At 29.9% G+C, this 14,520-nt stretch overlaps 2 protein-coding genes across 2 annotated transcripts; one reads left to right on the top strand and one right to left on the bottom strand.

Moving 5' to 3' along the window:
• The first annotated feature begins 1,736 nt into the window (after positions 1-1,736).
• LOC105767591 (uncharacterized) lies at positions 1,737-2,572 on the top strand. Its single transcript, XM_012587165.2, has one exon. It carries the CDS (start codon positions 1,931-1,933, stop codon positions 2,351-2,353), a length of 423 nt encoding a protein of 140 aa, XP_012442619.1. The 5' UTR covers positions 1,737-1,930; the 3' UTR covers positions 2,354-2,572.
• A 3,070-nt stretch (positions 2,573-5,642) lies between these two features.
• LOC105771313 (uncharacterized) lies at positions 5,643-8,137 on the bottom strand. The gene is made up of 5 exons (XM_052631745.1): positions 7,798-8,137; positions 6,917-7,078; positions 6,550-6,789; positions 6,397-6,456; positions 5,643-6,307 (listed from the first exon to the last, which is right to left on the bottom strand). Exons 1-5 carry the CDS (start codon positions 7,906-7,908, stop codon positions 6,203-6,205), a joined length of 678 nt encoding a protein of 225 aa, XP_052487705.1. The 5' UTR covers positions 7,909-8,137; the 3' UTR covers positions 5,643-6,202.
• Between the last annotated feature and the right edge of the window lie 6,383 nt (positions 8,138-14,520).

The following is a 14,520-nucleotide window of genomic DNA, read 5'->3' as shown; positions in this document are numbered from 1 at the left end:
ATTGTGTGCCAAATCAAAATGAAAATTATCTATAAAAAATTAAAAATAAATTATTTAAAAGTTAAGTGTTAAATTTTTATAATTAATTTCATAAGACTTGAATTTGAGTTAATTGCACCAGACATTCCAAAGTATAACTCTTACTTTAAATTATCTTTAAACTTCAAAATGTTTTAACTATATCCTTAAATTATCATTGCTATAATAACCATATTCTTACATTATTGGAACCGTTAACTTAGCCATTAAATGACATGTATAATTTTGTGTAACATAATTTAAAATAAAAAATCTAAAAGAAAGTAAAATATTATCACATAGCTTTTAAAATTAAAAGCTAAAAGGAAGTAAAACCTAAAAAAAAAATGTGTGTGAGTGATAGTTTTGTAAAAGCTTGAAAATCTCAAAATCAATATTTTTACAACATACATTTTACAATATTCATTTTTCTTCAAAACTTTCATTTTAAATTATGTTACATAAGATCTATCATATCATTTAATGGTTAAATTAACAATTTTAATAATATAAACACCTTATTGATATAACATCGATAGTTTGAGTATGTAATTAAAATGTTTTAAAGTTTGAAGATCAATTTAGAACGAGGATCATAGTTTAGGGATATTTGATGCAATTAATTCACTAAATTTACATTATAAATTTGTTTGGTTTAATAAAAAACTAAATACTCAATATAATTAACATAATATTTTATATTATTTTAGATAGTTTTAACTATTTTTTTCTAAAAGTTTTAGATAAAAATTAAAATATAATGATTTGAATATCTTATTTTTAACTAAAAAAGTTATTTCAAATATATTTATAAAAATAATTTAATATTTTGGACATGAATATTAACTGTTATCATATTCAATTTTTATTAAAAATTCTGTATTAAGTAAAGACTTAATAATATTATATACCCATTTTTTTCTAAATGTAAAAAAGAAATCCTATTTTGTTTAAACCGTGTGTGTTTTTCAGCATTTTCGGTTTTAACTATTGTTAACCCAATGTTGACCAAAGAAAAGAAAACAGTTTATCAAATAATTAAATGTTTAATGATTTATTTGGTCCTCTAATTTTATAAAAAAATCATTTTAGTTATCTATTTGATTTTTGTCTTTTTAATATTTGAATTTATATTTTCTATCAAATCACCTCAAAATAAATGGAGAAGGTAATATTTTTAACTTTGCTGATGTAGTAGCATACCATGTGGACATTTAATTAAAATTTTAAAATTTTAAAATTCAAGAAATTATAAGAACTATTATTTAAAATTAAAAATATTAAAATTATAAAATTAAAGTAGTAATTAATATTGCTATAATGTAGTTATAATGTACCAATGTCGAGCTTTAGCCTTTAATCAAAGTTAGATAACTAGATGTAATGAATTGTACTTATATAAATTTTGCTATATTATTATTATTATTATTAGTTTTACATATTTCCTACCCTTATTCAAAAATTGGAAAATAATACTTGTTGAGCTGGCATTAAGTTATATTTTTATATAAAACTTTATATTAATAATTTAACCATTATTCACATATAGCATTAAATATTTATGTAAATTTTCCCTAAAAATAATAATATTTTTTCTCATTAAATTTATATTTTAAACAATTTTCGTAAAAGTTACCCAAGTAGCCGGCATTGGCCCTAATTATAACACAAATATAAAGAGTTGAAAAAGAACACGCATATATAAAAGACTTTAGTTACACCTCTATGCCTAATTAAACCACGGCTGGTTTCACGCCTGAACCTTCCTCAAACTCTCTTAAAAAAGCTGCAACAAACCTCTTGGGATTAACGGTTTCCAAATCTCAGAGATTAAACCCTTCTCTCTTTTTTATTCTTTAGTCCCGTTTTCCTCATATACAAATGCATCACAACCTAAACTCTCTACTCCGTCATGGGTTTCTCTAATCAAACCTTGAAGCATTTCTTTGCTTTTCTTGTCATCTCCTTGGCCTTCCTCCTCCTCTCCTATTATTCTTCCCCTGCCTCATGCAATGAAACCCTTCCCAAGATCAGCAGCACCGATCCTTCCAACCGCCGACCAGCCGCCGCTTACCAAGTGTTGCGCATCAAGAACGCCACGCCCTTCTTCTTGAACAGGCCGGACAGGGGATTGGAGAAGAAGAGGAAGAGGAAGATGATGAAACGGAGGAAGATCAACATGGACAGAAACTTCAAAACCGGGCCTTTTACTGTCATGCTCCCCAAGGGCTTTGTACCTCCTTCCGGTTCATCTCCATGCCACAATGACAAGCCCGACTCGGCGGTCGCACCGGACCTCATCTGTGGCCTCTCCGGTACTACTGCAAAACCCTAGAGCTCCATGTTTTCATCTGAAAACTAAACAGATAAAAGAAAGACGAATGGTTGGTACCAGTGGATTTTGTTGTCCTCAGCTTTCCACTTTGTTATTCAATCTTTCTTCTTCTTCGTCTTCTTTGTTTCCTTTTTCTTGAACTCCTTGATCGATGGAAAAGCAATATTATACCAATCTTGTAATGTGGGATAAATATAATAAAAGCGGAAAGTAAATAGATATTAGAGGATCTGCCAAACCTTTCCTTAGTTTTATTTCCATTTTTCCATGCATTCCCATTACACGTGCGATATATTAAAGCCCCTGGTTTTTTTCTTTCAATTTCAGAGAATAGTAGTACTGCAGTAGCCTGCTAGGGTTTTGTTCTTTTATTTGCATTACTTGATTAACAATTTTCATGATATATTAATATCAGAATATATGCTTGTTTTCTTTTGTAATCTTTGCTTTAATATATTCTCATTCTGAGAAAAAAGTATTCGTGAAATGCAAAGATATAAAGCTGCAATAGTTTCTACACGTAAAAAAAAAAAGCATCATAAATAGTTCAACCTCGATAGCAAGATAGCCAAATCTATAACTTAATTTGTGTGTCCCATATTTGGAAGTGATTTGATTGGGTAAGCAATATAGATTTCACCTTAACGACTAAACTCCATATGGCTTGGGCAAAGACTTGCATACTTGACAGTGGTTTTAGAAGCTAAAAAAGCCATATCCTTTTTTTTTTTTGGTAAATAAAAGCCACAACCTTTTGAAGATTAGAAAATCTTTATAATATCCAACAGTAATGGGTACCAGTTGAGATACCTCAATTCCACGACTAAAATGTTTGTTGCTTTGGCATACTCTGCTGGTAAATTATATATATGTAAAAGTAAGCCGAGAAAATTGGAAGCATGCATGTGAATTGGCATCGGTTACAGGGCTCTTGTCTCGTGTAATAGGAGCTTTTCCGTAGCGTGTACTCTATGCATGAAATTGGGGGAAAATGGCTCCTTTTCTTTGCTAGAAAACTATTTCTGTGATTTTTTGTTTGAAGGAAACAAGCCAAATAATTTGATTAGGATGCTAGAATGTTTATATTAGTGATGATTTTAATGAGCTTTTTGTTTATTATGGAAACGACCTCATCAAAGAGAGGTTGATAATAAGTTTAATATAATAGATTTTGTCGGCTTCATTATTTATTTGTGCATATGTCAACAAAAAGGTGCGTTGTCTTGCTAAAACGTTGCCTAACTCCGGTAATAAGGCATAGAAATCATCGCTTCCAGGGGGTTTTGTGATCTTCGCCTAATTCGATCTCCACTTCTAGGAAATTTAAACCCACCAATTTAATATACTTCCACCTCTTAAATCTTTAGGAGTGTAAGGGTGGGAGTTTAATTAAATATTAATATAAAAACATATTTTCTAAAATATTCTATTAATATGTGAAGAATGATCGGTCCAATCTTGACATTTTCCGGGCAGTAGTCCGATTCCATAAAGCATAAAGCATAGAAGTCGATTGGTTCCAATAATGAAAACTATTGGAAAAGAAAAAAATAAATCTAAAATAATCATATAGTGAAAGAGACTTGAGACATAATTAATTATTATAACTTTCGAATAGATTTAGGTACTTAACAATGAAAACAATGAAAATAAAGAAATCTCAATGAAAATATGGAACCATGAAATATTAAAAGTTGTCAACAATGATTTTGGTATGCAATGATATTATTGAATAAATTTATTGAGAAATATAGACATAAAATGCTTGGCCAAAATAAAAGACGCAATTTAAGTGGTATTAAATCCGTGAAGTTTGTAGACTAGTAGTCCAAGCATCTAAAAGTATAAAACTAGTGAGGTACAAATGATGAAAATATATAATATTCTTTTGTGGGAATGCAATAACCTTTAGATATATTATTAAGTTTGATCGTTTATGAAATATTTGATATCGTCTTATAATTGTTGTTATAGCGTTTTATACAAATCTTTGTATAGTGAAGTTTATATTCTTGAATGATTTAAAATGCTAGAAACATATAGAAATTTTTGGGAAATTGTTTAATATGTTTGTGTAAATATTTATATGAATTGAAATTATTTAAACTTATGTGGTAATAAATTTGACTTAGTGAATAATAGTTTATGGAAGATTATAAAATGATAGAAGGATCGTGATCAAAATTTGTTATGATTATTGTTGGAACTCTTAAAGAGATCAAAATATATTTTCCCAAAGTCTTCCTCATTCATAACTTCCTCAAGAATGAAGAATGATAATATAAGTGTTTAACAAATTTGTTCAAATGATCATTTCAAAAGCTGATATTCAAGATGAAATACATAAAATATGAGATATTATGTGATGTAGTCATGAATGGAGTAAATACGCATTGTACTCTTTTTTCTAAATCGAGATTTTATCCCATTGAGTTTTTTATAAGATTTTTAATGAAGCGGCATATTATGCATATTATAGATAAGTGTACTCTTTTTCTTCATTTGTAATTTTTGTTTTAAAAGGCACATTATCTATCTACCAATGAACATATAAAGGAGTGTTATAAATTTTTCATTACTAAGTGGACGTCTATCAAGATCAAAATAAGCTTAATGTCGTTTTAAGTATATAATGTTTAGTAAAAGTAGAGTTTTATATTACATGCGCTTTTTATGTTTATAAATATAAATTTTGGAGTAGCATCTTGAATGAATTTTTTCTTTTGTTCTTTCTCTCTTCATTATTTATTTAATATTTGGGATTTTATTGAGAGTGAAGGTTTTTTTCATATAAAGAAATGGAAACGAAGACCGCGTGACGGCATTAATTAATAAAGCCAATTATATGTTGATTATGAGGCAGAAAAACAAATCAGTAAAAATAATAAATGAATCGATTAAAATCCCTCTGTTGCCATATAATGGTTCTTCAACGCCTAAGCATGGTCTCCCAAGACAATACTGGTATCCATGTTTTGCTTAACGGCTATTCTAGCTGATGGCCTAGCTGCACTTGCGTTAAAGCGACCCTTAGGCTACAGTTTTTGCATTTCCTCCTGATGAAGTATTCAGATTTTCCATGATGGTTGGCACGGAGACAAAGAAGTCCAGTGGAAGAGGGCGGGCCGGCAGCACTAACACTGACCGGCCAGAGCAACGGCAGAAGTTAAAGGGTCAAGCTGCACTAGGGTTTGATGAAGCAAAAACGAGAGTACTTTGATATTTGGACCAACATTATGATTTGAGTTAAAAGAACAAATAGAAAAATAATGCATAACTTTCTGTCGCATAAAATTTTCCTCCAAATAAAAAACCTATACTTTATATTTTCTTATTTCCTTACTGACTGCATGTTTTAGTACGCTTAAAATTTGTTATATTAATATAATGAAGAACTGGAAACGTAGTTTTTAGTTTGCAGAGTTTCCCAAGGTTGGGACATTGAACAAACTGCTTTTATAACGCAAGACCATCAGATTATCTTCATGCTCATCGCTACGAGGAGTTCAATGCAGACTACGGCACTCAAACTACTCCAATGACTGCACACTGCTGCCAAAATGGTTAGATGCAACTTTTCCAGATTTCCCATCTTCCGATTCTCATAAAATTTTACTGACAGTGAGTTCATTATTAACGGGAAACTCACATGCAAGTGTTATCAGCATGTCCATTAACAATGTCAATAAGTCCATGACCATGAAACATTGGATGACATATTTGCAACGATACTTCATAGCACGAACAAAATGTCCAGACAGAACCCTCCTACAACATGAAAACAGAGAAACACAAGCTCTAAAAAAAAGGCCATTGCACTAAAATATCCGTAAAGATTCAATATTGGATTCATCGATAACTCTTCAGAGCATCTTCTGCTTTGACTGATCTTGCATCAGTCCACGCTTTCGCAATTGTTCTCTTCATTTCATCATCCCCTTCCTCATACATATTCTGTAATTTTCATATTCCAACATCAAGGTAAATAGTGGCAATTATTAAACTAATTCCGCCTCTATATATAATCCTTCAAGTAAACTTACCTTCATTAAGTCCATGATTCCAGCCATGGGATCTTGCTCTTTATCCAAATTAGGTTTCAGCTGTGCAAAAGAAACAAAAAACCATTTTAATTCAATTACATAGCAAGAAAATTATTAACCTTTGTTCATCTAAAAAGGATTGCAGTCAAATACCTTATCTTCCTTGGAGTACAGATCGGGCCAATCCCCTTTAGAAGCTTTAAACAGTGAGATGATGACTCTTGTAGGCTTAACTACCACTTTGCACTTCTCTGGTACAATTTCCTTATTCAATTTTGGAACAGCACATCGATAGTTCTTTCCTTTGACATCATGGAATTTAACATCAAATGACAAAGGCTTGAAGTCTGTCTGAATTTTTTCCTGCTCAACTCCTTCTAGGAAGACATATATCTGTCCGACAAACACATACATTAGGCATAACTTTTAGATAACACTAATTTTCTGATGTAATGTCGGGAACTTACATGATAATAGTAACGGGGAATTCTTAAATCTTTACCAATATCAATTTTATTACCTTGACTTTATCCATATCCTGATCCCAGCTGAACGATGAGACTGAAACATAATTCAATGCTGGGTTAATAGGAGCTTTAACTGAGGTTGATATCGGAATAGGAATTTGTGAAGCAGTGGGAGGAGGAGCCGCCGCATTGCCATCTTCTTTCGATGCCTGCAACTGAAGAATCTGTTGGAACCAAGAACAAAGATGAATGAAACAAGCAATTTCTTGAGCTTGAAGGCTCGATACTTGCTGTGCAAACAAAAACAGAATCGAGCTTGAAGAACTAAAGAAAGCAACGAATTAAGAGAGCATTAGATGAAGAATTCTTTGATGAATTTTCATTAACTTGAAAGATGGAATAATGCCAATACATATACCAGACATAAGCTGGTCAAGAGAAGCAAAATGGTTACCTAAACATTACCTACTACCACTAAGTACATTGAAACTTGTTAAACATAACTTGTACACTATGCAAAGCTGATTTATCAGCTCAAGCTTCACCTAATTACATCAAATATGTTACCTACTTAGTTCAAATCTGACTAAGTTACAAAACAACACTTAGAGTAATAAAACAAAATGAAATACAACAGCAGCAATATGCTTCAGCTGCTACATGCATGGTTCGGGCAGCTTGTCATGCAATTTGATATTGCATGTGCTGCATGGAAGCCAAACTTCAACAGAATCATTGAATGACTCGGTTCAGAATCAAGTCAATCTGAACTCGGAAAATACTAAACATGGCAGGGAAATAATATTTTTCAACAATAAAACAAGAATCAAAACAACGGCACGGCATTTCATTTAAGACAGGAAAAACCTAGTAACACCCAAAAAAGACTGATGGTAATTAGGAAATAATAAGAGGGGGCAAAAACACAGAAAACCTTTTCCAAGCTGCGAATCTCAGAGGAAATAAGAGATAGAATGCGTGGCCTTTTTGCACTGCTATGAAGTTGCCTTAGCTCCTCCAAATCCAGCGCCAATTCTTCTGCCATTGTGCTTCTGAACTATTTTACTTTGCCTCTCCTATATTTGCTTCTTTTTTTTTTAAATTAGAGAGTAAGGATAACTAAATGAATCTGCTATTCAGTGGAAATTGCTAGAAACTTGTAAAGGGTGCTTACCACTTCAGGATATTTCAAGAGAATGATACAATTTTTTTCCTACGGAATAGATGGAAAATATATTTGGATTTCTGGAAAATGAAAAAGAAAATTCTATTCTCTTTTTTATTGCTTGATTTAAACTAGAAATAGATTAGAAAATGACAAGTGTCGATGGGTGTTAATCCTTTGGACTGAGTCGAATGAGTTATGCTTTGAAACTTTAGGCTTCAAACACCACTTATTGCAGGTCTCATTTTCTATCTTAAGCCCATTGGATTACACCTGACCTCAACACTACGAGACTGAACACGAATATTTACTTGAAGCTCAAATTTAAATACTATTTCCATATTACCATCTTTTGATCAAGAAACAAGCATCTTTCTAATATGGAAAACTGAGATCCTTGTTTCTTGGTATCTTCGTAATAGTTTCGTGGATGAACGAGAGAAGACACAAAACTATGAATTTCTGGCTTTTACTTTCTCGGGAAACAAACCGACACTTTTACTATGGCTTCCTACATAAAAAGCCGGTTAAAAAAAGTTTTTTTTTGAAGGTTTAGTTTTAAAAATTTTGATAAAATATTAGATATTTTGATAATTGTTATATATTTTAATAAAAATGTTAGATATTTTGATAAATGTATAAATTAAATGTATTGATAAAGTCTTAGATATTTCGGTAAATTGTTAGATATTGATAAATCAATAAAAATATTGATAAAGTTTTAAATATTTTGGTAAATCCGAAATGTTAATTATTTTAGTAAAGTAAATCCATATAAATACTGGTAAATCAATAAAAATATTGGCAAAGTCTTAGATATTTTGGTAAATCCATAAAACTATTGGTAAAGTTTTAGATATTTTGACAAATTCGCAGAAATTTTGGTAATTGTTAACCGTTAGTATAAGGTTAGAAATTTTGGAAATATTGATAAAACCATAGAAAATTTGATAAAGTCTCATAAATATTGGTAAATCGTTAGATATTTTGATAAATCATTAGAAATTTTGGTAAAGCGTTAGATATTTTGATAAATCCTTAAAATTATTGGTAAATCGTTAGATATTTTGGTAAATTGTTAGAATTATTGGTAAATCGTTAAAAATTTTGGCAAATTGTTAGATATATTGGTATATCCTTAGAAATATTGGTAAATCATTAGATATTTTGGTAAATCCTTAGAATTATTGGTAAATTGTTAAATATTTTGATAAATCTTTAGAATTATTGGTAATTGTTAAATATTTTGGTAAAGTCATAAAATTTTGATAATTACTAAGATTTAGTATAAGGCTAAATAACATTCAAGTTTCAAAATGATGGATAAAAGATAAATGTTACTACATCAAGATGTTTGGTTTTGAAAATTGTGATAGGTTTTACTCGTGTTTGCTATGAATTAAAACATAAGTGTTATTTGTTTATGTATCTTTTACCCTAACATCTTAATTTTTATATAATTTAAAAATAATAAAATAACAAAATATTATAATATTCAATTTTATATTAATATTTACACTTAATATATTAATATTATTAATTTTAAAAAATATATAATTCTATTAAAATAATAAAATATTTATATATTTATAAAAATCATAAATATATAATTTTATATTAATGTTTAAATATTTTATAATTAAATTTGAATAAAAATATATTTTAAAATCATTTAATTTAAATTTGGGTTGGATCGACTTGAAGATAAAAAATCATTGATCAAGTCCAACCCAAGACTAGTTGAGCAGACTTGGTCAAGCGGACCACCCGAGCCATGAACATCTTGTAAAATGTGGTTGTCGGGTGAGGATAAAATTGAAACAAAAATAATTGAAACTGAATATAAAATAAGTGATATTTAAAACATACATTGACATGGAATAAAAAAGTCACTTGACCTTATTATTTATAAGGCTACCGAATGTGTTGTTATTTGAAACTGATGTGATTTTGATATAATAAATGAGCTATTATGCCAGATTCAAGCAAACCAAACATGCCAGGTTTAAATCTCATTTTATATATATCATGTGTGAGTTTTCTTTAAATTTATTTTAATTTAAATCTCTCCAATTATGTACTGTGATATTTAATTTTTGTTATAGTACTTATTCAAATTGATATTATATGCATTTGTAGATTCTACTTGTAACTTAAAACAATATTATTTCTGTAACACCCATTACCAGTATCCAACACCGGAATAGGGTATGAGGCATTACCAAAACACATACACTTGTAAACGTATTAAACCGAGTTATAAAATTTCATCTAAATTAAAACTTTCAAAATAATTAACATGCTTCTATAACTTTTCACAATATATCCTCAAAATATTATAATCATAATAATTAGGGCCTACGAGACCCGATACATACTCATGCAATTCCATACTTCATTTCCATTTCATTCAATTCGCAATTTCTCTTGCTCGCAATTTAAATCATATCACTAGCAATTTCTATTTAATTCACGTACAATTCAATGTCACTAATTTTAACACTAATACGTATTTACCATTTAAATCAACGTTTATCGATTATACCATTCATTAACACATTTATGAACTCAATTTTGCAATGAAAATTATCACTTTAGCTTGAATAACAACATCATCCTGGTATAAATACACTACCACTTATCCATTTTCTTTAATTCTTTTGAGTCAATTTGTCACTTACCATCCTTAATCAAATTAGGGAATGGTTACGGAAAAATTGAGTACTTCACTTTCACTTTGCCATAGTATAACTATGGTCTTACGTATGATCACTTATCACTTGTCCCTGATCAGATAAGTGTAGCTAAGGCTACCACTTATCACTTTGTCACTTGATCAGATAAGTGTAGCTAAAGCAACCACTTATCACTTTGCCACTGATCAGAAGTACTCAAATCCGGCGTTCCGCTCAATTTGATCATTTATTCGGTTTTTCGCATTTTTGTTTTATTCTCATTTCAAAAATAAATACATTTCATCACACGTTATATTATTCGTGAAATTAACATTTAATCATTAAATTTCAGCTATATGAACTTATTATTTCATTATCTTTCCACACTCGTTTTCTATGCACATCACACAAGATATAAACATATCATTCAACCATAGTTGCAAGCTAGTGTATTTAAATATAACTCTTTTTGGGGCTAACTACACGATAAACCATTCCAATGCATAACTTATAAATTTAACGTGGCATAATCTAGCCACTACTTGGCCAAAGCCTAAGCATATACACCAAATATATTAGCCAAATACACATACAGCATAAGCATTATAAGTATGGATGAGCACAACATTTATTCATGTATCAGGCTTACCAACATGTGTTAATTCATAAACCATTCATGACATTATTTCATGCCAAATCATATACCGAATATACAATACACACATACTATGAAACTTTATTTTCACACATGAGCTTAAACCATGACCAATAATGCACAAATATAAGCATCATTTCTATTTCATCGTTTATCAATTATAATCAAGCATATGACCAATTATACACAAATCATTCATATATTTCCCAATTTTCCTCCTCCTCCTCTCCATTCCACATCCTTAATGTGTATAACACACTTAAACAACATTAGCTATAATTTCACTATTCACTCACATGTATATTCAAAGCTGTTTATCCGAGTCAGAGTCACTAAATTATTTTTATCCGGAGCTACAGAGATCCAAATTAAGATCCGTTAATTTTTACTGAAACTAGACTCACATACCTTCTTACCATAAAATTTTAAGAATTTTTGGTTCAGCCAAATAGTACATTTTATTCTTTAAAGTTTCCCCTTCTTCGCTGTCTGACAGTTCCGACCACTCTTCACTAAAAATGAATTATTTAATTGTACAGAATTCGGATGATGTTTCCGTTTATTTCCTTTTAAAATAGACTAATTAAGGATTCTAAGTATATAAATTATAACTCATAATTATTTTTATTCAATTTTTTATGATTTTTCAAATTCAGAACAGGGGAACCCGAAATCATTCTGACATTGTCTCACAAAATTTATTATATCTCATGATTTACAATTCTATTGCTTACACCGTTTCTTCTATGAGAAACTAGACTCAATGAGATTTAATTTCATATTTTATTTACCCTCTAATTCAATTCCCACAATTTTTGGTGATTTTTCAAAGTTATACTACTGCTGCTGTCCAAAACTGCTTTAGTGCAAAATGTTGATTTCCTTTTTGCCTCAAATTTCACAGTTTATACAATTCGGTCCTTTCTCAATTAACCCTCAATTAATCTAATTTCCTCAATTAATAATTTATCTAGACATTATAAGTTGTTTCACAACTATTGAAATTCATAATTTCCACATATAACTCTAAATTCAAACTCTTTTACTATTAGGTCCTCAACATTCACTTTCTATTCAATTCTTTCAATAAAATCAGCATATGAACAATTTAAAGCTCTAATTCCATGCTAAATCATCATATACTTCCAGCACATATTCATAGCAACTTTCAACTTCTTTTATAGAATCAAAAACTAATGAATTCAACAAGTGGGCCTAGTTGTAAAAGTCACAAAAACATAAAATTTTCAAGAAATAATCAAGAATTGAACTTACCTGCAGTAAAAATAGGAAGAACCAGCTTAAGGAAGCCCTTTTATGGTGTTTTTTTCTGATGAGAATACAGAAAAATAAAGAGAAATCTAGATAATTCCACTTTGGTCCTGACTTTATTAAGTAAATTTTGCAATATTCCAATTTTGCCCTTAATTCTCCTTACTTTGTTGCTGATTTCATGCCTTTGCCGTCCAGCCCAAATAGATCTTGGGTCTATTTTCCTTTTAAGTCCTCTTCCTTTTATCATTTAAGCTATTTAATCATTTCTCATAATTTTTCATTTGTTACAATTTAGTCCTTTTTGTTCAATTAATTATTGGAACTTTAAAATTTCTTAACGAAACTTTAATACTAACTTTTTAACACTCCATAAATATTTATAAAAATATTTATGGCTCGATTTAAAATCCTTGAGGTCTCGATACCTCATTTTTGATTCTAATTATTTTAATATTTATTTCTAGTGCACTATTCACTATTTCAAAAATTTTCCTAACTTCACATTTAACTTATACTCACTAAATTAATAATATTTTCTACCCATTTGTCGAATTTAGTGATCTCGAATCACCGTTCCAACACCTCTGAAAATTCAGGCCATTACATTTTTTCTCGTCGAATTTGTGGTCCCAAAATCGGGCTGTTACAATTTCTTTTTTCATTTAAAGATTATTTTAATTACTTGCTAATAAGGGATTGATTATGTTGCAAGGTTAAGGGTTTTGGACTTTCATCGCTCAAGTTTGAGTACATATTCTATTTATAGATTTATTTTAATTTAAATCTCATCATTTTTATTTTAAAATATTATATTTCTATTATAGTTATTTAAATATTTATTATTTATATGTACTCTTAATTTAAAATAATATTTTAATTAATTGGTGATCTTGAATTGATTTGTAAGGAGGGGTTCAAATGTTATTTTTTTTAAAGGTAAATTTATTAATTCATTCAATTGAGGGAACCATATAATTTAGGGGGGAATAACAAACACTCATCGTAGATGGAGTATGACAAGCTCCATCAACACAGCAAAGACTTTAGCCTCAACATTAATAAAACATTATGGCACGTTGACAATTGAATTTGTCAACACTCAAGCACGACATATCTGGAGTGATTGCAAACACTTAACACAATAAGGAAATCAGCCTCGGATGGTCCAAAGCGACGAGCAAAAAACGAGAAAAGAATCGAGCATTCACCAAACTATAGAGGATGACAACAAAACCATCCCTAAAATCACTTGTAAAACTAAGATTACATGCATAAGAAAGAATAAAAATCGTGCTACAAAAGTAGACAAAAACTTCTAAAATTAAAGACTTATTAAACAATGGAAAAACAAACAAAAAAACATATAAAACTTAAGACAACACAGATCCAAATCGACTTGTGAAATCATTTATTATTTTGAAATATTCTCAAAACAGAAACAGATTAAGAAGCTGATGGAGAGCCATCCACTTTCCAAGAAAAACTACTAGTGGCCAGTGGAGTTTTAGCGAACGAAACATCGTTATCTATCCATTATAACTTGTGAAGACAACAAAAATATGCACAATATAAATCTGTAAACTAAAAAAAGAGAGAAGACATGTGGAGTGAACGAGAAGAAGAAATAAAGAAAGAAAGAGTTGATGGAAGGGGAAAAAAAAGGCGATAGCCAGCCCGGAAGCTAGCACTATTACTGAACAAAACAAAAGATAAAAAACAGTTCAAATGTTATTTTTATTATTGCTACAAAAGATAGAGAGGTGGTGTAGGAGATTGGAGGTAATTTGCGCGGGTGCCTAGAGTTGTTAATGGTGATTTAAGAGTATTTGGAGCGTAGTGGTGAGATTTGGCTAGAGCATTGATATCAGGGTGTAAGTTTGGAGTCTT

The sequence above is a fragment of the Gossypium raimondii genome, chromosome 5 (assembly GCF_025698545.1).
Source record: "Gossypium raimondii isolate GPD5lz chromosome 5, ASM2569854v1, whole genome shotgun sequence".
Lineage (NCBI taxonomy): Eukaryota > Viridiplantae > Streptophyta > Magnoliopsida > Malvales > Malvaceae > Gossypium > Gossypium raimondii.
This window is presented reverse-complemented; position numbering and strand designations above follow the sequence as displayed.